General features: G+C 39.0%; 1 protein-coding gene across 1 annotated transcript in view; it reads right to left on the reverse strand.

The window, feature by feature from the left end:
• Nucleotides 1-18,464, reverse strand: part of tdrd12 (tudor domain containing 12) — a 150,645-nt gene extending 132,181 nt beyond the window's left edge. Inside the window, exons 1-3 of the mRNA XM_072547812.1 lie at nucleotides 18,434-18,464; nucleotides 6,198-6,264; nucleotides 639-803 (exon numbers count right to left, since the gene is read on the reverse strand). Coding sequence (XP_072403913.1) covers nucleotides 639-803; nucleotides 6,198-6,221 — 189 coding nt within the window. The 5' untranslated portion in view covers nucleotides 6,222-6,264; nucleotides 18,434-18,464. The remainder of the gene's footprint in view (nucleotides 1-638; nucleotides 804-6,197; nucleotides 6,265-18,433) is intronic.
• Nucleotides 18,465-25,401: the final 6,937 nt, after the last annotated feature.

Consider the following 25,401-nt stretch of genomic DNA (forward strand, 5'->3'; position numbering starts at 1 on the left):
CATTGGACAATCACAAGAGGTACAAGTCCTGTCACTGTGCATGGATTACTCACATAGCTATACATTTGGCTGCAGCTCCAACTATTATTATGAATTTTTAAACACAGGTCAAAGTTTAGGACACTTTTCAGCATTTGCTCACAAAGAGACAAAATACAGTTCGTACATTACAAAGTTCTTTTTACTATGCTCTATTATACAATCAGTTAGAATGCATGTAACTATAAAAAGGTACTTTGAAAAGTAAAGAAACAAATTGGATTTATATTGCATTTCATCACATTCTGATTCCCAAGAATTATTTTTTTCGAAGTCAGTCACCATTAAGTGGACAAGCAACAGTCAGATTATACTGCTCTACAAACAGTAAAGAAGATGAATAACTGGATAAATCAGTTTTAGTAGTAAACAGACTTTGACTAGGATGCTGTTCTTTAAATAATGCCATGAAATCTATAACATCAAGTTGAGCAGGGAAAGCCTCAACTTCATATCTAGAGATTGTCGCACCCTGTCAGAGTTTCAGTTCAATAGTTCAGCATGTCAGCACAGATTATCCAGATGAGCTTTAGAGGCTTAGTCATTGATTTTGACATGCTTAGAAATTTTCTCAGGCAGAATAGAAAATCCAAATCTACCTGCCCCTGTTCTAGAACCGCAAGTTTAATTTCTTCTGAATCTTCATCTCTTCTGTTGTAGACTTGATTCATCTTTTCCTCCAATCTTTGATACTGGTTTGCATTTTCAACCAGATCACTGAAACCATTTGTTATTCTCCCCCAGAAACAGCTAGGGTCTTCCACCTAAGCACAAACAAGTAATAAACAATATATCATTTGGCTACACAAGTATCAGATGACAACCATTGAAGTTTAACTTGAAGTTTAATTGCAGTACCACCATGAAATCCTTCACTGTTACCACACTGGAGATTGCCACTGACAATGAAATAACTGGAACAGCACATAATCACTGTTTACGAGAGCAGGTCAAGAGAATTGTGCTAAGTAACTCAACTAATTCCCCAAAGTCTGCATACTATTTTTAAAGCACAAGTCAGGAGTGTGATGGAAGACTCTTCATTTGCTGAGTTTGAATGCACTTCCAACACCAGAAAAAGCTCAACATCAAAACCAGCCTGCGTGACCAACATCCCATTCACCATGTTAAATGTTTTGGCCCTCAACTGCCACTGCACAGAGGCAACATGTACAAAATGCACTTTTGCCCTCTGATCTTAGAGGCATCCGCCTTTGGGAAGAGATTGTCACAATTTACTCTGTTTATGTCTCTAATAATTTTGTACAACTCAAATTTGATATCTATCTCCTGGGTTGCTAATACCTTCTGGGTTCTTTCGATTTGTACAACATGGTCCTTTTGTTCCTCAGTAGTCCTTTGTAAATTATCACTCATTGTGTATATCCTTCCCTTATTGCACTTAACAGGATTAAATTCCACCTGCCATCGCTCTGCCTAATTTACCAGCTGATTGATATCAGACCTGAAACCATCTGCCTCACTATCAACAAACAATCTTCATATCATCTGCAAACTTACTAAGTATACCTTGTACATTCACACCGAAGGTGTTAAGGTGCATAAACAGCAAGAGTCCCATTACCAAACCATGTGGTACAGCATTGGTCACAGGCTTCCAATCACAAAAACAAAACTCCATCATCAACCTGTGCTACCTATTTCAAAGTCAATTTTGGATTTGTTTGCAAACTTGCCTTGGATCCTATAGGCTTTTACGCTTTGGACAATCTATGTGGGACATTGTGAAGGGCTGTACTGAAATCTGTGCAACCTATATAAACTGCACTACCCTCATCAATATATTTAGTTACCTTTTCAAAACTCAATTCAATTAGTCAGACAGGGTCTGTCTCGAACAAATCCATACTGACAATTCCTGCCTTTCTAAGTATTGATTTATCCTGTGCTTAAGAATTGTTTTGAATAATTTCCCTGTGACTAACAGGTCTGTAATTACCTACCTATCCTTGCTGCCCTTCTTGAACAAAGTACAATAGCCATTCTCCAGTCAAAATGCGCTTCACCTGTGGCCAGTGAAGGATGACATATTTGGCAGGGCCCCAGTCATCTCCTCCCTTGCCTCTCATAGCACTGCAGCGATATATGCACCTACATACCTAATATCTCCTTATTAATCTTAACATGGCCCAGAACCAGACCATGCAAATTTAAATCCCAAACTACTATGTCTTTCTTCCCCGTGAAAACAGATAAGAAATATTTATTCAAGACCTCACCCACAAACATTGGCTCCTCACACAAGTTGCCTCTTTGGTTTTCTAGAAGGTCACACTGTTTCCCTGGTAATCATCTTACTCTTAATACACCTATAAAAAGATTTGGAGTTTTCCTTGATCCTGTTTTCCAAAGATATTTCATGGCTCCTCTTTTCCCTCTTAATTTTCTTTTTAAGAAACCTCTTACCTTCTCTATACTATTGAAGGGCCTCTACTTTTCTCAAAAAAGTGCTATTTTGACATATGGTTCCTCTTTTTCCTTTATCAACCTCTCCATATCCTTTGACACGCTGGGTTTTCTGGATTTACTGGCCCTGAATTCTCACTGTACTGCATTTACATAACTCTCGCTTTCCAAACATAGTTACTTGCCTAGAAGTAGCTGCTCCTGGTCTATGTTATACACTTAATTTCATCTCTTTCGATAATGGATTTTGAAATTTAGAGGGATATGACGAATATCCCAAAATGTTTACCCACTGAAATCTCAACCACTTGATCGTTCCATTTCCTAGGATTAGATCTAGCACTACTCCATTTATAGTAGGGCTACCGATATACTGGCAGAAAAAAAGCCCATCTTGGATGCACTTTAAAAATTCCAGCCATTATGTATGGCATGGACTGGTCAGACTGAAGGGTCTGTATACATGCAGTATGACTCTATGACAAGAAAGGCAGTCCAAAAACAGCATCCTTTAAAGATCTGATCACTGTAAACCAGTGAATGGGAGATTCTATTCATATAACCTGACAGCTTACTCCTGAAGCAGCTAGTCACTGCAGAACTGGGTTATAACAGAAGACTCCTAGGAGGAGAAGACCACAAAGCTGCCCTGATGAGATCAAACTTCCTTTCATTCTCATGGCAGTCCTTGGCTTGTGATTAACAAAAGTAAACAGTTATCAAGTTTTGAGAATATTTGTAGCTCAGATTAAGATTCTGGATGTAGGTTTGCTCGCTGAGCTAGAAGGTTCATTTTCAGATGTTTCGTCATTATAACTCGGTTACATCTTCAGTGAGCCTCCGGATGAGGCACTGATGGTGTAGCCTGCTTTCTATTTATGTGTTATTATTTATCTGTAAACAAGCAGACAAAACATGTCCAGAAACCCTAGCTACTGTCCTCTACATCAAAGCCATCTCAGAAATGACTGCCAGACTACTCCGACCCCTTGGCATTATGGTAGCCCACAAACCCACCAACACACTAAAAGAGTAGCTAATGAACTTGGAAGACCTTATACAGACAAGCAAAATTAATCTAATTTACAACATACCTTACAAGAACTGTAACAAACACTACACTGGACAATAGGGCAGAAAACTAGCCACCAGGATACATGAACATCAACTAGCCACAAAAAGACATGACCCACTCTCACTAGTATCTTTACATATATATGAGGTAGGACACCACTTTGACTGGGACAACACATCCATCCTAGGACAAGTCAAACACAGATATGCACGAGAATTCCTCAAAGCATGGCATTCTAACTAGAACTCTAACAACAAACAGGAGACCCCCGAGAAAATGAACAGGACATGTCATCACCATGGGAAATGACATAACTCAAATACATAGTTAGAGAGCAGGCTACACCACCAGTGCTTCATCCAGAGGCTCACTGAATACGTTACCTAGTATGGTGACAAAATGCCCAAAAATGAAGCTTCTAGCTCAGTGAGCAAACCTCCATCCAGAATGAACAGTTACGTTAAAGAGGTAAAGTTGCCCTAATCCCAGGAGAACAAGGGGCTGCTCTCACATTAGGGAGGGAGAAAGACAGACAGAAAAGAAGAAAGGGAGAGAGACACACACACACACATAGTTGGACAGAGAGATGGCTGGTGTTGGTGTATACTGGGAGCCACACAGCTCAGGCAAGAGCAAGGTCGAGAAGATAGGACCTTGATGTTGACTTCAGGCAGCACGTGAATTGAACCCATACTGTCAGCATCACAAATCAGCCATCCAAACAACTGAGCTAATAATGCAAAGTTGAGGCAGAGTGTATGCATCTCCAAACATGTCATGGCCATTCCAGCATTACTTGCTCTATATATGACAAACTCAGATAGCACTTTGAAGTTAAAAGACATTTCCAAACCTATTGACCCAAAATGAAAAGAAGGCAATCTCCATCTGACAGATGAAATGAAAAAGCAAACATAGGCCATTCAGCCTATCAAATACATGCCCCCAACTACGTCATGGCTAAACTGATCCTCTACTCCACTTTCCTCCTTTTCCTAGAACCCTTGATGCCCCTAATAGTCTGTCTATCTCAACCGTGAATATACTTAATGACTCAGCTTTGCCAGACTGGAGGGTCAAAGAATTGCACAGATTCACTATCCTCAGAGAATTAATTCATTCTTCTGAGTCCTAACCAGCCATCCATTCTGTCATGCACCCTCCAGGATTCCGATATTCACACAGAGGGTGATGGGTAGCTTCATAATCAGTCCCTTAATCAACTGTCTTTTGGAAATCCAAACATATTTCATCAACTGGTTCTCCTTTATCTATTCTGTTTACATCCTCAAAAGAATTCTGATAAGTTTGTCAGACATAATTTCCAATTCATGAAGCCATGCTGTTTAATTACATAATGTATTTCCAAACTTGTCCAATCTTTGGACTTCTTGTTGTGCACCAAACCACTAAAAATTACCACTAATTAACACCTTGTTAGTGACTATCCCCTATGCTTGATCAAACATCCTGACTGGCTTGCCAATGCATGATTAGCATATGATCAATCTCAGATTGGCTACATAGTGTGTGTCCTGTAACTTCTTTAAAAGTGCGTGTCCTGTCACTTTCTTTAAAAGTGAAAGACATCTTACTGATGATATTACTTCCTACTATCTTCTGACTTGTTCCTCAAAATGCCAATCTCCCTTTTATAACTGTGTGTCCCTGTAAGCTTAATAACTTCATAAATCTCTACCAAGATAATGTGACACTAGCACAGTAATTTGTCTGATTCAAGTATGAAGTGTGAGCTCCAACTGATTCAATATTATCCCAAACGCCCAAAGAAGAATCTCAAAGAATTCTCAAAAACTCCAAAGCTTTCCAATATCATCTGTTAAAAGAACGTGTCCACAGTAACTGGTGATTCCTAAAACAAATTGACTAAAATTACTTTCAAAACAGCACTACTAAAATAAAAGCAAATTACTGCGGATACTGGAATCTGAAACCAAAAAACAAAATGTTGGAAAATCTCAGTAGGTCTGGCAGCATCTGTAAGGAGAGAAAAGAGCTGACGTTTCGAGTCTAACTGACCCTTTGTCAAAGCTACTCAGTGTCTGCCTTCGAAATTAACAAATGTTAAAATAGAACTTAAAATACACCGCAAGATACATTAAAACACAAAGCTCAAAGTAACCTACAAGAGTAACAGTTACAAACCATCTTTGAGAAAAAGCCTTTTACATCACAGCATTTTTACATTTGCATCCTAAAGTTTACAGTAGCTTCAGACATAAAAACACATAAACCCATTATCTTACTTTGGACCTGGGCCATATAGCTTTCCTTCCTTATGAAAAGTAGTTTGTAACTAACTCTAATTACACAAAATTTGATTTAACTTCTTACTTGCTTAATCAAGTTATATTTATTTTTAAAAATCCAGCCATCTCATTCAGGACAAGAGATCATTCTAGACAGGAGAACAAAGACAATCCATTGAAATAACGTTGATCATTCAAAGGAGTTGATGAAATCAGCTTCTGTGATCGTACTGTCAAATTTCACAAATGAAGTGGAATTTCATGAAGTGCACAATTTTAAATGAACAAACTTTAAAACAAACTGCAGTCTGATCAAATCAGCTAAAACCATGTATCAGTTTTTTTATATACAAGGAGATGAAGGCACAAAAGTTAGTTTCGGTTACCTTGATGATGAAAATTTCAAACATCCTCTGTGTGATGGTACACAATTTTAAATGTGTGCAAATTCTCCTGTTTTGAAAGAAAGAAATTTGTCATATTCTTTTTCATATTTGTTTTACCCCTTGAAAAATCAGAAATGTAGTTCAACAATGCAATAAGAAACCAGATAAAGTTATACAGTCAGAGATATTTTGTTGAGTTTGAGTAAATCATCTTCTTACAGCTTTGAACTTGCCAAACAGAAATTTACAGTTGGTACACATTCAGCTTTATGGCAATTTCACTGGTGCAGCAGCCATCCGTCTGTAACCTTCTCAACAGTTACTTCATACAACAATTAACTGCATACTCTGGTGAGGTTTCCAGCTTGCATATTACTTTACTTCCACACACCCTCCCTTCACAAAATTCCAAATGACAACTGCAGCAAAATCTATTGACCTGTATTTAAATTAGCAGAACAATGGCCAACTAACTGGATACTGTCAAATGGGTAAATTGTTGTACTTAGTGGCAATCCAATGCACTTATTCCTTAAAGGTGTTCAAATTGCATAGGATGAAATTGCATTGCAGCAGGTGACCCAAATGTGAACATAATCGAAACATTAAGCTTCAGAACAGAAGTCATAATTAAACTGCATAAATTTCTGGTTGCATTACCTTTTGTTTAACAGGATCATACATTCAGACATCAGGCTTTTTGACCAATCATGACTTTTGTCAGCTCCTTCAGAGAATTATCCAATTAGTTATATTTCCTTGCTTTCCCCAAAGCCCAGTGCTAAATATTTTTTGCTTTTCTAGTATATATACAAAAACGTTACCGCTCAGTCTGCTTCCATCATTCTTTCAGACAGTACATTCCAATATTTAAAAAAATGTAGAATGTATTTTCATCTCTCTTCTGGTTCTTTTGGCAGTTATTTAAAATCTGGACTACCAATCCATCTGCTCGTAGAAATAGTCATGAGTATCACTATTAAATCTCTCTGTTATTAACCTCTGTTCCAAGGAAAAAAACTTCTTGAGTGCCTCCACATAATTGCAGCCCATCATCTCTGGTACTAATCTAGTAATTTGTGCCACTACACACAAAGGAGGCACACAAGTCTAAAAGTGCAGAGTTACGATGAAAGATTAACAAAAAAATTAGCAGAGGGAAGTCACAGTTAAATTCAGAGGGATATCTCAGATATCAATGCAGAAATATAAATCCAGAGAATTAATTTAACTTATAAATGTAGGAACCTTTTCACAAAAAAAAGTGATACAATACCATGCAATGAACTCCCAGATGGAGTGGTGGCTCGAAAATCTTGGAATACTTTAAAGGACGAATTAAATGCTAAAATCACAAGACTTCAAAACTTGATTGATCAAATGCCTTTTATGATATGATTTTCTTATGAAATTAACTTCACAACAGTCATAATGCAATACTGTATTCCTAAAAGAAGTATGCTTTGGTGAAGTATGCAACATTAATGTGAAGGCAAATTAACATTAAACAATTAAAAGCACAAAAAACAAGCTTCCAAAGAATCCATTCATTTAAGCAGCCCCATCTCTAAAAATTGCCTGTTTGCTTGTGCAATCTCATCCAAAGCTATTCTATCTACAAATATATATTAAAATTGACCCAGATTTCAGTAATAACAAATGAGAAAACCTCTTAGCTTCACCACTTTACTGCGTTATGTAAATACTGGGACAGAATATAGGCCAAAATAAGGGAGACAGAAGCATAATGGTAATGCAATTAAACTCATAATCTAGAGGCCTGACTAATGCTCCAAAGACATGAGTTCAAATGTCACCAGTGAATAAATTCAATTAATTAATAAAATAAATTTGGAATAAAAAGACAGCCTCAGTGATGACAATCATGAAACTACAGTGATATCTGCTTCACTGATGCTCTTCAGGAAGGAAAATCTGCTGTTCTTAACAAGTAAGGCCTGTGACTTGAAATTAACCAGAATGCAATTTGACTCTCAACAGCCCTCTAAAGTGGCATAGTAAGTCACTCAGCTGTATCATACTGTTTTGGCAAGGTCAAATATAAATAAAACTGAATAGACAACCCAGCCATCCACTAGAAATAAAAGGAGGTGTACTCTCTCTGGTCAACTCCAAAATCCTCTGAATATAAGGGGCTGATATGAAGATTATGAGAGCCACCCTAAAACTGAGTCAAGCAGTACCCTGACACAATTATGCAAGTATGAGGATACCTTACAACCAGTATCTCAGACAATAAATGTGGTGCTGGAAAAGCACAGCCAACCAGGGAGCATCCGAACAGCAGGACAGTCGACATTTTGAGCATAAGCTCTTCATCAGAAATATCTCATATGCATCCATCACCCCGCCACAGACAAACAGAATTGCAGCACAGTGGCATAGAGTTAGGAAGGAGTAAGACTAAGAATTCTCAACATGAACCCCATAATCAATTAAGTCTCATGGCATCAGACCCAACATGGGCAAGAAACCATGATGATTAGCAACAACCAAGCTCCCTCAGCTGATGAATCACTACTCTCCCATGTTGAACATCATTTAGAAAAAGAAAATTGAGGACACTAAGGATAAAGAAATATACTCCATGCAGGGTCTTCAATATTAAATCACTAGGAGTGGTTCTGATGAGCCAGACAAGTTCTGAAAGAAACCTGCTGGTCTGGGCTAGTGATATTGAATCAATAACACGGAAAAACTATTGCCCTCAACCTCACTAATCCGCTTATCAAAGCTGCATCTTTCCATTTGAGTACTGATAGCAATAATGACCTATGAGTTCTCGTGGAGAAGTTCCTTCTTCACAGTGGACGTCCTCCATTATTTTCAGCTGCACTAGTAGTGCTTAACGGAACAGATCTAGAACAAGCAGCTCAAACTGGACATTCATGATATGCTGTAAGCTATCAGCAACAGAACTGCATTCTCTCACATTCTGTAACTTCATGGAAATGTGTTGGTGATAGCTTCATGTGAGGCATTCTTGAGTGCACTGGGTGTTTCTTTAGACAGCAATAGTATGCATGGATATAGTGAAAAGGTAGGATATTGACATTAGACAAAGGTGTCAGATGATACAATAGAGCCAGTGGCAAGCATGATGGGCCATATGCACAGCAATATCTCAACATATCCCTCACTCCACTATTACCATTAAACCAAGTGATAATCTTGCTTCAGCATGGGAGCAGATGAGAGGCATACTTAAAATTAGATATATGCACATGAAGTTCCAGCACAGGAATTACATGCAATGTTAAACATTGGAAGCAGCATGTTAAAGAGTTAAGTGAGTTTCCAAACAACAGATCAGATCCGTGGTACTACTTTATCCAGACTTGAATACTGGAGGCCATTAAATAATTAATTGAAAAAAATGCCTCCACGAATATCCCCATTCGGAATGCTGGCGGACCTCAACTTATCAGTATGGAAGACAAACTGAAGGTGTACTAAGTGTTTCCATCTTTATGTGTTACTGGAAGATTCGTTGTGATCTTCTTAGGCTCACAACATCTCTATACCAGTTTTCAGACAATTTACTTCAGTCCACATCATATCAAGAAACAGATATACACAATGGATGCAGCAATATTTATGGGCTCTGACAATATTCTGTTGCAAAACTGAAAACTTGTGGTCCAGACTTAACCATGCTTTTCGCCAAACTGTTCTAGTACAACCACATCATGGGAACCTATCCAACAATGTTGCCCAACCCACTAAAAGAACAAGTCAAGTACAACTGAGCTGTAGTCAATGGTGATATTAAGGGATACTACAACAACAATCTGATCACCAATATGCCATTTGGAATCTGCCAAGGGCACTTGGCTCTAGACCTCAATATAGTCTTGGTCTGAAACAAGATTTAAAAAAAAAAGCAATTTCTAGATGAGAATGACTGTTTTTGACATCAAGGTAGCATTTGATCAAGAATGGCACTGTGATGGTGCTGTCACTTTATAAAGATTATTTGTCCTGGGGTTTTTTTTGAAAAGAGGTTGTAAAGGTAGAGGCACTGAAGAGGCTGGGGAGCTGCTTTTTTTTAAAAACAGTTTAACATTGGAAGGGGAGTGGTTAGTTCTCCAAGTTCAGGCTCCAGTGTTTTTTAAGCTTAACAGTCACAAGGTGAGTGAGTACCAGAAGGGTTGCAAGCTTCAGTAAATAGTTCTTGACTGAATTTCTCTGAAATCTCTCTGGATTTTGTTCCCTCCTGCCTGTAAGAATCTGTGTTTGAATTTACCTTTTATGCCAAGGGGTGTGGTTATGGGATGTTACTATATTGGAACAGTTAGTTAGTTAAGTTGCTGTATCGAGTCGGTTATGTTTTCCAATTATTCAGTTATTCTAAATCCCGCTTTTCTTTGTTCATGGTTCAACTGTAATGCTTAAATAAATTCTATTTTGGTTAAAGCAGTGATTTGACCACTTGCATCACAGCTGGAACAACTACTTCACATCTACCTTTAAACTAAGAAAAAGTTAAGGTCTAGACTACCTTCTTAAAGTATTTTGAGGGGGTCTGGCCTGGTCCATAACAGCATCAAGAAAAAAATGGACATAAAAATGGAAGTTAATTGGAACCAGACAGAAAAGCTTTCATTGGCTAGATTCATAGTCAGCACAAAGGAAATGAGGCAAAATTGAGGACTGCAGGAGATCAGAGTCGTAAGTGTGATGCTGGAAAAGCACAGCAAGTCAGGCAGCATCCAAGGAGCAGGAGAATTTAAGTTTCGGGCAAAAACCCTTTCCTGATGAAGGGCTTTCACTCGAAACATTGATTCTCTTGCTCCTCGGATGCTGCCTGACCTGCTGTGCTTTTCCAGAACCACACTCTCAACAAAGTAAAATGGTTGTGTTCGTTGGAACCCAATCATTTCAGCCCAGGACATGATTACAACAGTTCTGTGGGTTGTCTCTTTGGCCAAACAATTTTCTGTTCCTTAAATAACTTTACCTCTTTTGTATATTTAGGAATAAGATTTGCATTGATAATTACAAATAATAATTTAATTCTTTCATGGGGATGTGGGCTGCACCACCGTTTATGGTCAATCCCTAATTGCCTTTGAGAAATAGTGGTCAACCACTTTCATGAACTGCCACAGTCGATGTGCAATGTCTGGGAAGAGAGTTCCAGGATTTAAACTAAGTAATAATGAGTGAACAGCGATATGATTGCAAATCAGGATGTGTGACTTAGAGGGGAACTTGTGAATATTGGTACCAACGTAGTTTGTTTACCACTGAGAAGGACAAGGCTAAGGCTGAGAGTTTGGAAAGTTTGTTGAAGAGCTTTGATGACCTGTTGCACTACATCTGGTACATGGTAGACAAGGCTGTGACTGTGCAGTAGTGACAGTGGAAGACAATATTTAAGGAGATGTTGGAGGTGCTGATCAAGCAAGCGTCTTTGTCCTGGATTCTGTTGAGTTACTTCAGTGCTGCTGGAGCTGTACCCATCCAAACTGGAGAGTATCCCATCAATCTGACTTGTACCTTGCAGATATAGGAAACGTGAGAAACTACTCACCAAAGAACCCCCAGGCTCCAACTAGCTCTTATAGCCAAAGTACGTATGTAGCCAACTGTGTAGATTTTCGTCACTTCTGTAAATCCTCAGACACTGGGGTAGTGCATGCTTGCACATAGCAAGATCTAGACACTATTTAGGCTTGGTCAATAAGTCTAAAGTAGCATTGACACCACACAAGTGCCAGGTGGACATCAAAAGAGAGAATCCAATCCTCCCTTGACTTTCAACCATAATACCACAATTGAAAACCCCACCATTAACATCAGATATTGAACTGGACCAGCTATTCAATTATTTTGGCGAAAGAACAACGAGTAACTCACATCTTGACTAACCACAGCCTTTCAATCATTTACAATGCAGTAGTCCAAAGTGTTATAATAATCTCCACTTGTCTGCAGAAGCACAGTTCTATAATACTCAAGGCGCTCAAAAAAATGTACTATAAAGCAGCCTGATGATCCATATTTTGCTCAACACCTTAAAACATTCATTCTTCCCACCACTAGAGCAGTGGCAGCAGTTTGTACCATCTACAGACTGCAGAACATTCATTAATAAAGCCACCTTAAGAAATACCTTCAAATTTGACAAGCTTCATCACTGAGAAGAACAAGGGCAACAGCTATGGAGGAAAATCACACCTGCATGCTTTTCTCCCAATCAATTCTATCCTTACTTGTATCAATATCACCATTCCTTGCCTATCACTGGACTTAAATCTTTAAACTTCCTCCCTGGCAGTATTTATGGGTACAACTATGCCACATAAACTACAGTAGTTCAGGAAAATTCAGTGGTTAGCAGTGCTGCCTCACAGCGCCAGAGACCTGGGTTCAATTCCCGCCTCAGGCGACTGTGTGGAGTTTGCACATTCTCCCAGTGTCTGTGTGGGTTTCCTCCCACAGTCCAAAAATGTGCAGGTTAGGTGAATTGGCTATGCTAAATTGCCCGTAGTGTTAGATGTAGGGGAATGGGTCTGGGTGGGTTGCACTTCGGCGAGTTGGTTTGGACTTGTTGGGCCGAAGGGCCTGCTGCCACACAGCAAGTAATCTAATCTAAAATAACTTTCCAACACCTTTCCATGGAAATTTGCGATCACATTAAACACTGGCACACACACCCCATTAATAAAATTTAAACGTTATCGAAAGGTTAAAGTTTGAACTGGGAAGAAGGTAAAGAGATGGCTGGAAAATATGAAGCCTTCAAAAATAAGATAACTAGAATCCGGGAACAGTATGTTAGAGTGAACGGCAATGCTGGTAATTGTAGGGAATGCTGGATGACAAGAGAAATTGAGGTTTTGGTTAAGAAAAAGGAGAAGCATATGTCAGGTATAGATAGCAGAGATGGAGTGAATCCTGAGAAGAGTATAAAGGCATGTGGGTGAAGTGTTGGCAAGGTTATAATAGAAAGGATTTATAATCATCTAGAAAGGAATATGTTGATTAGGGATAGTTAACACGGCTTTGTGAAGGCTAGGTCGTTCCTCATAAGCCTTACTGAATTCTTTAAGGTTACCAAACAGGTGGATGGAGGTTGATGTGGTGTATATGGATTTCCGTCAGGCATTTGATAAGGTTCCCTATGGCAGGCTATTGCACAAAATACGGAGGCATGGCATTGAGGGTGATTTAGCGGTTTGGATCAGTAGTTGGCTAACTGAAAGAAGCCAGAGGGTGGTGGTTGATGGGAAATGTTCATCCTGGAGTTCAGTTGCTAGTGGTGTACCACAAGGATCTGTGTTGGGTCCACTGCTGTTTGTCATTTTTATAAATTACCTGGATGAGGGCATAGAAGGATGGTTTAATAAATTTGCAGATGACACTAAGGTTGGTGGAGATGTGGATAGTGATGAAGGATGTTGTACATTGCAGAGGGGCATAGAGAAGCTGCACAGCTGGACTGAGAGGTGTGTCACAAAGCTGGTCCCTTTTTTCGAAAAGCTGCTCCTTTTCTCAAAGTTACTCTGTCCTTGACTTTTTTTCAGAGGGGTCATAAAACTCTCCCGGCCCCCATTAGACTAGTTTGGTACAAAGATGAAAAGGAATTTTGAGAAGCCTTTTGTTTATATGTAAACAGATGAATCTTCAGGCCAAAGTGGTCATGTTTTAGAAGTGACCTGCAAAATGAAAGGGGAACAGTTCAGTCCAGAATTAGTTAGGTGTTCAGCTATGTGGAAACAGGCTCGCTGTCTCTCTCTCTCTTCCCCCCCCCTCTCTCTCTTTCCTTCTGCCCTTCTAACTTCAACCTGTCAGCATTTGTTCCATTTTTACTGTTTTTTTTAAGTGGGTTTGCTTATTGGGACTGTTCTGTATATTCGGAACAGCATAAATTTAATCTATACAAACTAGAGTTGAGTGGTGCTCGAAAAGCGCAGCAGGTCAGTCAGCTCTATTCCTGATGAAGAGCTTTTGCCCGAAACGTCGATTTTCCTGCTCCTCAGATGCTGTCTGACCTACTGTGCTTTTCCAGCACCACTCTAATCTCGACTCTGGTTTTCAGCATCTGCAGTCCTTGTTTTTACCTTTTTATCTAGTTTGTAAAGACAGAGTTCTGTAGGGGATCTTTGTTCTGTTCTTGGTATTTCATTATGTAATTTTGTTAATAAATTTTTGTCTGTTTAAAACCTGGTAGTCACCCTAACTAACTTACTCTGGGTAATTTTCACTGTATATTTACTGAAACAAATTGCAAAGTTATGGTCTAGGCTACCTGCTTAAGAATATTTTGAGTGGTCTGACCGAGTCCATACCAGGTGGTGAATGGAGTTCAGTGCGGACAAGTGTGAGGTGATTCACTTTGGAAGGAGTAACAGGAATGCAGAGTACTGGGATAACGGAAAGATTCTTGGGTAGTGTAGGTGAGCAAAGGGATGTCGGTGTCCATAAACATAGATCTCTCAAAGATGCCATCCAGGTTGATCGCTTTGTTAGGGCAGCATGGGGTGTGTTAGCTTTTATTGGTAGAGGTATTGAGTTTCAGAACAGAGGTCATGTTGCAGTTGTACAAAATTCTGGTGCACCTGCACTTCAAGTATTGCATATAATTCTGATCACCGCATTATAGGAAGGATGTGGAAGCTTTGGAAAGGGTTCACAGGAGATTTACTACGATGTTGCCTGGTATGGAAGGAAGATCTTACAAGGATAGGCTGAGGGATCTCAGGCTGTTTTCATTAGAGAGAAGGTTGAGAGGTGATTTAATTGAGACATGTAAGATAATCAGAGGGTTAGGTGGAGTCGACAGTGAGAGCCTTTTTCCTCAGATGGTGATGGCGAGCATGAGGGACACAGCTTTAAATTGAGGGGTGGTATATATAGGACAGATGCCAGAGGTAGTTTATATACTCAGAGCGTAGTAGGGGCGTGGAACACACTGCCTGCAACAGTAGTAGACTTGCCAACTTTAAGGGCATTTACATGGTCATTGGATAGGCATACAGATGAGAATAGAATAGCATAGCATAGGTTAGATGAGCTTCAGATTGTTTTCAACATCGAGGGCCGAAAGGCCTGTACTGTGTTGTAATGTTCTATGTTCAGGAAGGCAAACAGGGGACATGAGATAGCTTTGGCAAAGAGAATCCAAAAAGATTTAATAAATACACGAAGAACAAAAGGGTAACTACGGAGTGAATAGGACCCTTCAAAAGTCAGCAAGGCAACCTACCTGTGGAACTCCAGGAGATGGGGAAAGACAATAAACGAGTATTTTGCATGTGCTTACTATGGAGAAGGACATTGAAGATATAAAATGTGGGTAAGAAGATAGTGACATATTGAAAAATGTCCATATTATGGAGGTGGTGGTGCTGGATGTCTTAAAATGCATGAAGGTGGATAAATCCCCAGGACCTGATCAGGTATATCCGAGAATTGTGTGGGAAGCTAGAAAAGTGATTGTTGGGATATTCGGATCATCAATAGTCACAGGTGAGGTGCTGGAAGCTGGCTAACATGGTGCCACTATTTAAGAAAAGATGGCAAGGAAAAGTCAGGTAACTATAGACCGGTGAGCCTGACATCAGTGGTCAGCAAGATGTTGGAGGGAATCCTGGGGTACAGGAAATACCTATATTTGCAAAGGCAAGAACTGATTAGGTATAGTCAAAATAGCTTTGTGCATGGGAAATCATGTCTCACAAACTTGAGTTTTTTGAAAAAATAATGAAGAGGCTTGATGAGCATAGACTGGTGGACGTGATCTATATGGACTTCAGTAAGGCTTCTGTCAATGTTTCCCATGGGAGACTGGTTAGCAAGGTTAGATCGCATGGAATACAGGGAGAACTAGCCATTTGGATACAGAGCTGGTTCAAAGGTAGAAGACAGAGGGTTGATTTTTAGATTGGAAGCCTGTGATCAGTGGTGTGTCAAAAGGATCAGTGCTGGGTCTATTGCTTTTTGTTATTTATACAAATACTTTGGATGTGAACATGGGATGTATGGTTAGTAAGTTTGCAAATGACACCAAAATTGGACTTGCAGTGGACAGCGAACAAGGTTATCTCAGAGTACCACAAGATCTTAAATCAGGTGGGCCAAGGAACGGCAGATCAAGTTTAATTTAGATAAAGGTGAGGTGCTGCATTTTGGAAAGGAAATCAGGACAGGACTTATATAATTAATGGTAAGGTCCTGAGGAGTGTTGCTGAACAAAGAGACCTTCGAGTGCCAGTTCATCGTTCTTTGAAAGTGGAGGCACAAGTATATTTGGATCGTGAAAAAGGTTTTGGTATGCTTGCCTTTATTGGTTAGTACATTGAGTATAAGTGTTGGGAGGTCATGTTGCAGCTGTACAGTACATTGATTCAGTCACTTTTGGAATATCATGTGCAACTCCGGTCTCCCTGCAGTAGCAAGGATGTTGTGAAGCTTGAAAGGGTTCAGAAAAGATTTACGAGGATGTTACCAGGGCTGGAGGGTTTGAGCTGTAGGGAGAGGCTGAACAAGTTGGTGCTGTTTTACCTAGAGCTTCAGAGTTTGAGCAGTGACGTCATACAGGTTTATAAAACCGTGAGGGGCATGGATAGGATAAATAGACAATATCTTTTTCCCTGGAGTGGGGGAGTCCAGAACTAGAGGGCATAGGTTTAGGGGGAGAGGGGAAAGATATAAAAGAGATCTATGGGCAACTTTTCCACACACAGGGTGGTGCATGTATGGAATGAGCTGCCAGAGAAAGTGGTAGAGGCTGGTACAATTACAACATTTAAAAAGCATCTCAAAGGGTATATGAATAGGAACAGTTTAGATGGATATGGGCCAAATGGTGGTAAATGGGACTAGATTGATTTAGGATATCTGGTCAGCATAGACAAGTTGGACTGCATGGTCTGTTTCTGAGCTGTATATCTCTTTGACTGTGACTGACTCGGACGTTAAATTAAAATGCAAACCATGTTGAGGGATTTCAAATACAGGAATGGATTGAAAAAGCCAAGCTTGTTCTCCATTGCACAGGGAAGGCAAAAATGAAAATTTGAATAATGTGTTCAATATCATAAAGGATTTTTAAAAAAGACTTGAGAGGAATTGTTGTTATTGACAAGATGTGCAATGAACACAGGTCAGAGAGCAAAAGTGATTGGCAAAAGGGGCCAGAAAATAGAAATCGTTTCCTATACTGTGAGTGGATACAATCTGGAACGCACTGGAAGAAAAGGTGGTGCGATCAAACTGAGTTATGCCTTTCAAAAGGGAACTGGATATGCATCTAAAAAGGGTTAAATATAGGGCTATGGTGAAAGGACAGGGAACGAGACTTATTAAATTGCTCTTACAAATGGCCAAATGACCTTCTCCCGGCCATTCTATCACTGTGCATCTTGGGTCAATTATTCTCATCCTTTAAACTCAAAGACTTGCACTTATACAATGTTCCTGATCCAAAGTTTCAAAATCACAACACCAGGTTATAGCCGAACAGGTTTACTTGGAAGTCCAAGCTTTTGGAGCGCTGCTCCTTCATTAGGTGGCTAGTTACCTGGTTACTAGCTACCTGATAAAGGAGCAGCGCTCCAAAAGCTTGTTCTTCCAAATAAACTAGTTGGACTATAACGTGGTGTTGTGTGATTTTTAACTTTGTTCATCCCAGTCCAACACCAACACATCCATTTCAATGCTACTGGAGGCTCACTAGTGCCTTCTGAGCAAAATGGAAGTTTTCACATCTCACGAATTTGCATTCTTGTCCAAAAGGAAAACAGTGGCATTTTACAACATTTCACCCACAGAAGTTCATCATTTAACAGAGAATGTGAAAATACCTATTCATCAACAGGTGAACTAAAGAACAGCGCTTTTTTTTCTACATATGACAAACTCGATGAAATAATGAAACAAACACAAACTGCTGGAGAAACTCAGTCCTGTGACTTTTCTTCAGAACGCAGAGTTTCAGATTTCCGGCAGTTCTTTCTTTCACGTTATTCGCAAAAATATTATCGATTTGTCAAAAACAAAATGGTTTAATTGTGCTGTCTGCCAAATACCCGCCCTTCTCTCTTTCTTTCTACCGTCTTCGCCTATCCACCCATTACTCACTTTACAAACTCTAGCAACAGAGGTTCACAATAAAATCGCCAGAGTGCTGAAAAAAAGAAGAGTTTTTGTTTGGCACTGGCCTCAAATTTTAAATGTACACCTTCGCCTCGTCCAGTGAGACTCACCCCAAAACAGAGCGTCGGTTACTTCTCGGAGGCGGCGTGCGCGAGAGCCGCTCCCACCGCGCCTGCGCTCTTCGAGGATCTTCGACCAGATATTGAGACCTGCCAACTTTGGCCTACTTCTGAGTGACTGAGGACCTGTGACTTCATCCTAGTTGTTACCAGCTATATCATCTCCTTCCACATTTGGATGTAATAGTTGTATTAGATATGTGACAGATTTATCCATGTCCAGTTTCATATTATAGCATAAGACATAGGATCAGAAGTAGGTGGTTCGGTCATTTGAGTCTGCTGTGCCCATCAATGAGTTCAATGCTGCTCTGACAATTCTCAACATCGGTCCCCTACAGTTTCTTTATAACCTTTGATTCCCTTATTGATTAAAAATCTATGTGTCTCAGCCATAAGCATATTTAAGAATTCAACCTCAACAGTTCTTTGTGGTAAGGCGTTCTGCAGATAGATTACCCTCTGAGATCTGTTAGGAGAGAGAATATTCTCATTCTTATCAGTAAGACATGCCTTTGGAAGCAAATTCGCACCAACTACATGTTGCACTGGAAGATGATGACAGGACTACACCATAAATTAGGAGCTCATAATGACCCATGTACATTTGAAAAATCATGAACATTTAGATTTAGATTTAGATGACTTACAGTGTGGAAACAGGCCCTTCGGCCCAACAAGTCCACACCGACTCTCTGAAGAGCAACTCACCCCTACATTTACCCTTTCACCTAACACTACGGGCAATTTAGCATGGCCAATTCACCTAACCTGCACATTTTTGGATTGTGGGAGGAAACTGGAGCACCCATTTCACTGAAAGCATGTTGAATCATTTTCTCAATTCCAACAATTCACAACTACTGTATCTTTAAAAAAAAACTGAGTTCTAAAAAAGACTGAATCAGCTTGTGTATTTGATCTCTCACCAAAGAGGTGTTATTGGATCTAATCCCTCTAATTCCTATTTCCTGTAAAGACTGAAAGTTCTCAGCACCCATATGGAAATCAAACCAAAACTATGAATGTAGTGTAAAACATATTTGCCTTCCCTAATACAAGATCACCAAGCAGCATTAATACTAATCAGTACCACAGACAATGATGTCCATGATAAAATATACAAACTTTACATTATAACTATAAAATGAAAATTAAAATTCATTTTGAAAATAAATAGTTTTGTCAATTGGCAATACAGGCTCCAATTTAGCATGCGAACTTGAATTTTCTAATGCAGCGGTAGCTAATGACCAATTTGTACTAATTACAGAATTTTGTGCAAGTAAATTATGAGATATCAATTATAAAATAGAAAATGTTTGCAAAAATACAAGTTCCTTTGAAGTCCATAAATTAAGTAAAGATAGTGTTTTCATATGCATATTTTACATAATTGTAAATTATCTCTGCAAAATGTCTAGCAAAAAATGACCATCAAAGGATATTCAGTTTTTAGGAAGGACTGACAAAATTTAAAAGGAAATGATGTAGTGTTGTTGTGAAAGTAAATACAGTGCAATAGTGAAAAAGAATATTGACGAAGAAAATCAATAAGTGGAATCAATCTAGATTGAGCTAAGGGTCAACATGGGCTGGAAACCATTTGTGGAATTTGAGAATAAGCCTCTAAGTACTAGGGGTAAGGTAGGGGATAGTTTAAATAGGAAATCAGAGATGCATGTAATACGATAATTATGGGTGACTTTAATCTACATATAGACACGCTGAACCACATTGTCAATAATACTATAGTGGATGAATTCCCTGGCTCTGTACAAGATTTATTTTAGGGGCCAGGTAGACTACAGACTATCCTACATTTGATTTTGTGCATCAGAAGGGTTAATTAATAATCTTGCTGTGAGAGATCCTGTGAGAAAAAAATAACTATAACACAATAGATTTTTTTTTGGGAATAGAGTGTGAAGTCAATCCAAAACTGGTGTCTGAATTCTAAATGAGAAAACTACAAAGGTCTGAGGGGTGAATTTGTTTCCTGAAGATATTGGACAGGCATTAGGAAGTTAGGATGTGAATCAGAAGACAGGACATTTGATCTGCTTCTGTGGACACAGTGTTTATGTGGCTGGTCTAGTTCTGAGTACAATGGGATCTTGATCAGATGGGCCCATGGGCCAAGGAATGGAAGATGGAGTTTCATTTAGATAAACATGAGGTGCTGCATTTTGGAAAAACAAATCAGGGCAGGACTTACACCTAATGGTAATGTCCGGGGGAGTGTCGCTGAACAAAGAGACCTTAGAATGCGGGTTCATATTTCGTTGAAAGTGGAATCACAGGTAGATAAGATATTAAAGAAGGTGTTGGTATGCTTGCCTTTATTGGTCAGTGCATTGAGTATCGGTGTTGGGAGGTCATTTTGCAGCTGTACAGGACATTGTTTGGCCACCTTTGGAATATCATGTGCAATTCTGGTCTCCCTGCTATAGGAAGGATGTTGTGAAACTTGAAAGGGTTTAGAAAAGATTTGTGAGGATGTTATAGAGTTGGAAGGTTTCAGCTGTAGGGGAAGACTGAATAAGCTGGGGCTATTTTCCCACATCGGAGGCTGAGGAATTACTTTACCGAGGTTTATAAAATTATGAGGGGCATGAATAGGGTAAACAGACAGTGTCTTTTCTCTGGAGTATGAGAGTCCAAAACTAGAGGGCATAGGTTTAGGGTGAGAGGGGAAAGGTATAAAAGGGATCAAAAGGCCAACTTTTTCATGCAATGGTATGCGTACGGAATGTGCTGCCAGAAGATGTATTCGAGGTTGTGCAGTTGCAACATTTAAAGGCATGTGGATGAGTATATAAATAGGAAGGGTTTGGTAGGGTATAGGCCAAATGCTGGCAAATGGGACTGGATTTATATAGGATATCTGGTCAGCATGGGCGAGTTGGACTGAAAGTCTGTTTCCGTGCTGTACTCCTGATGAAGGGCTTTTGCCTGAAACGTCAATTTTCCTGCTCCTCGAATGCTGCCTGACCTGCTGTGCTTTTCCAGCACCACTCTAATCTAGCCCCCAGCTAGTTCTGGAGCAAAGCATTACCACCATTATGTTGGCACATCTCATAGCTTTTGATCTATCTGCTGCAGTTAACCATTTCTTGATCTCACAAGTCAATTTGATTGTCTGGTTGTCATTCCTGAAACTAACTTTGTACTCCCGGTTTATTTAATTAACTGCATTTAAATTCCTCTATTGCCATTGTAGAATTTGACCTCATGTCTCTGGATCATTAATACAGGTATCTGTATTACAAACAAAAGCAGAAATTGCTGAAGAAACTAAGCAGGTCTGGTAACATCTGTGGAGAGAAAGCAGAGTTAACATTTCAAGCTCAGTTACCCTCCTTTAGAATTCTGAAGTTCTGAAGAAGGGTCACTGGACTGAAGCATTGTAAATTATAAATATTTCAGTATGATTTTTGCACTCAGGAGCTGGAATCTTCCATTATTAAGGATATAGTTTTTCATGGATCCTGTTCCTCCTATTAGTTGTTTGAAAGCCCATCACCATTCAAAGCTGGATGTGGCATGACTGCAGAGCACTGTTTATTGCATACAGCACCCATTGTTTAGCAAACATCAAATCTTGTAGCTTCACTAGATTGGCACTTGTTTTAAGTACACATGATGGTGCTCATGCTATGCTCATTTACAATCTTTATTGAACTAGGATTGAAAATTTTATTGATGGTAAACTGAAGAATATGCTGTGCCATGTGTAGTTATAGATTGTAACAGAATGCTATTATATTTCTGCTACAATCAGACTGCATCTCATGGATTCCTTGTATTGAGCTGCTGTATTGATCTGAATTTACTCCAAGTGACAAAATTAAAGTACATGGCAGGTGTCCTTAGTGTGAAGACTGGATTTCGTCTCCACAAAGACTTTGCAGTGATCACTCCAATTGTCATGTACTGATACATCTTCGATAGGTAAATTGTTGAGAACAAAGGTTTTTACCTTTGATTTGGTTCTCACTTTAGTTGTAGTAACTTCAATCTGGCAGATGTGTTCTGATGCTTGAGAGTACATAATATACATAAGGACTCTCAGGGCCATTTTGTCCTGACTGTATATCCCTGTACTACCAGTTCTGGCTCCTGTGTCCTTTTCTACCAGATGGCAATGGAGGAGTTTGGAACATTGCCTGGAAGATATGATTCCATGAGTATAACAGTGTAATTCTGTTGCTTGACTAATGTGTGGTACAAATCTCTGAATTTTGACACATGTCCCCAAATAAAGTAAGGAGGACTGGCAGCATGTATCTTTGTTGTGTCTGATTCCAGGTTGTTTATCTCGCTTTATTCTTGTTAGGTTTTTTTAATAAAGTTTGATACAATTGAGTATTACTGTGTTTCTTTTCAGAGGCAGTGAACAGTCAACAATATTGCTGTGGATCTAGAATCCAATATACAATGAGCTGGGTAAGACTGCCAGTTTTTTTTTCCATAAAAATTTGAAGAGATGCGTTTTTATGACACTCTGGTAGTTTCATGGTTACTGTTACAGACCTTATAGGGGCCTTTCTTTTGCTTTATTAACTGAATTCATATTCTCTATCTGTCATGGTGAGATTTGACATTTGAATGCATGTCTCAGGATATGTAGAAACATATGATATATGAAATAGGAACAGAGGTAGATCATTTAGCTTCTTGAGCTCACTCCAACCATTCAGTAAGGTCATGGCTGATTAGTTCATGTTTTGAATTTACATTCCCATTTACCCCTCAATAATCCTCAATTCTTTTGTTCAACATCAATTGATCTTAAAATATTTAACAACCCTACCTCTGCCATCTTCTGAGTAGAGTTCCAAAGTCACATGACTTTCTGAAAGAAAACAATTTCTCCTCATCTCTATTCTGAACGTATGACATCTAGTTTGGGACTGGCTCACCAGAAGAAACATCCTTTCCACATTCACCTTGTCAAGACCACTGATGGTCTTATAACTTCAATCAAATCGCCTGATGGTCTTCAAAATTCCAGTGGAACAAGTCCACCTTTCATCGTAAGACATCCAGCTCACTCCAGGTAACAAATCTAGTAAAGCTGTCCTGAACTGCCTTTAAATCCTTTAATACATAAGAAGAGACCAAAATCGTGCACAGTATTCAAGATGACATCTCATCAATGCATTGTATAACTGAAGCCAAACATCTTTACTTTTATGTTCAATTAATCTCAAAATAAAGGATAGCATCCATTAGCCTTCTTGAAGATGTACTGTGCCTGCATCATAACGTTTTGTGAATTGTGCCACAGAACACTTAAATTCATCTGCAGCTTGAAACTCAGCAGCTTTTCTCTATTTAATTAGTTTTCCACATTTTCATTTTTCCTGTCAAAGTGAAACACTTTATATGTTTCCACATTTTGCTGTAATTATTGAATAATTTGGGTCTTCATGGTAATTCATAGTCTCTTGGTCACTATTACAAAATAGCCTCAAGGTTTATGATTAATTGAAATTAAATTCCACCAGCTGCCGAGAGGGATTTAAATCTATGTCACCAGAGCATTAACCGGGTCTCTGGATTATTCATTGTAACATTACTACAAGGCCATGGCCAAATAATTCAATAAAGGAACTATTTCCTTTCACTCATGAAATTCAATGATTACTTCAAACTAATAATTTGAATACTCTTTTAAACAAGTATTTGTGTTCGAAATGAAAGTAAATACATTTATCATATAAGAGCCTTGGAATTTTTGATTCAGTTCATGACACAATTGTATGTTGTTGATATTATAATATCCCCATAATGATTCTCAGCATTATGACATCTGAGTCATAATTTATGATTTAAATGTATTATAATAAAATTATTTGTGAAATTATAGCAGTAAATTTGATTCTTTTGAAGCTTGTGAGATATGTGTTAATATCAAGATTGATCTTTATTTGCATTTGTGACTGGAAATGAAAAATGTATTTGTCCCACCTGCAGGTTTAATTTTTATTGGAGCTTGATCAGCAGTAAAGATTACTGAGAGTGTCTTCCTAAATATCGCGAATTAAATGTAACATGCTTGACTAAATTGTTAACAGCACTCTAATCATAATGATCCAGTTGTACTAACTCAAGTTAGCACAGAGTTTGTAGAATTTGTAAAAATTCCAAGCTTCCAGTATCTTGTGAATGGGAATGATACTTGTATCGAGTGGAAAAACAAACACCCAGTCAAAAGTTGAAATGCCTTGGAGGGATACTGAATCATTGCTGCTGCTTGTATGCCATCCTGTTCTGTCATGAAAAGTCAGCTTCTAATTGTATTTGGGACTTTTGTCAGTTTAATCTAAGGTTTTGGCAAGCATACTTTTATGTAAAGGACATTGGTCTGCAAAGGTTGAAACTGTTCTGCTATATTTATGGGCTGGCGCACGAGATATGTTAATAACTTCAACTTGCATGTATATAGTAAGTGTACCATAGGAAAATGACCCAGAGTTTTTCACAGAAGCTGAGGTGGATGAAAATTCCATTCAGTCATAGAAAATGAGATTAGGAGGGATTCATCAAAGACCTGAACTTTAATGAAAAGTAAAATGGTTAAGTGCAGATTAGGGAAGAAATTCCAGTACTTAGGGCTGAGATGGATTAGTGGTAGAATGGAGAAGGCAGACTCTTAGAGTCATACAGCATGGAAACATCCAACTTGTCCATGTCAACCATGTTCCCAACTAAAGTAGTCCCACCTGCCTGCATTTGGTCCATATCCCTCCTGTTCATGTACTTACCCAAATGTCTTTTAAACATTGTAACTGTATCTGCATCCACCACTTCCCCTGGCAGTTCATTCCTCACACTAACCACTCTCTGTGTAAAATGATTGCCCCTCATGTCCTTTTTAAATCTTTCTCCTCTCACCTTAAAAACATGCCACCTAATTTTGAACTCCCCTACCTTAGGGAAAAGGCCTTAGC

This window comes from Chiloscyllium punctatum, chromosome 26, assembly GCF_047496795.1.
Source record: "Chiloscyllium punctatum isolate Juve2018m chromosome 26, sChiPun1.3, whole genome shotgun sequence".
Lineage (NCBI taxonomy): Eukaryota > Metazoa > Chordata > Chondrichthyes > Orectolobiformes > Hemiscylliidae > Chiloscyllium > Chiloscyllium punctatum.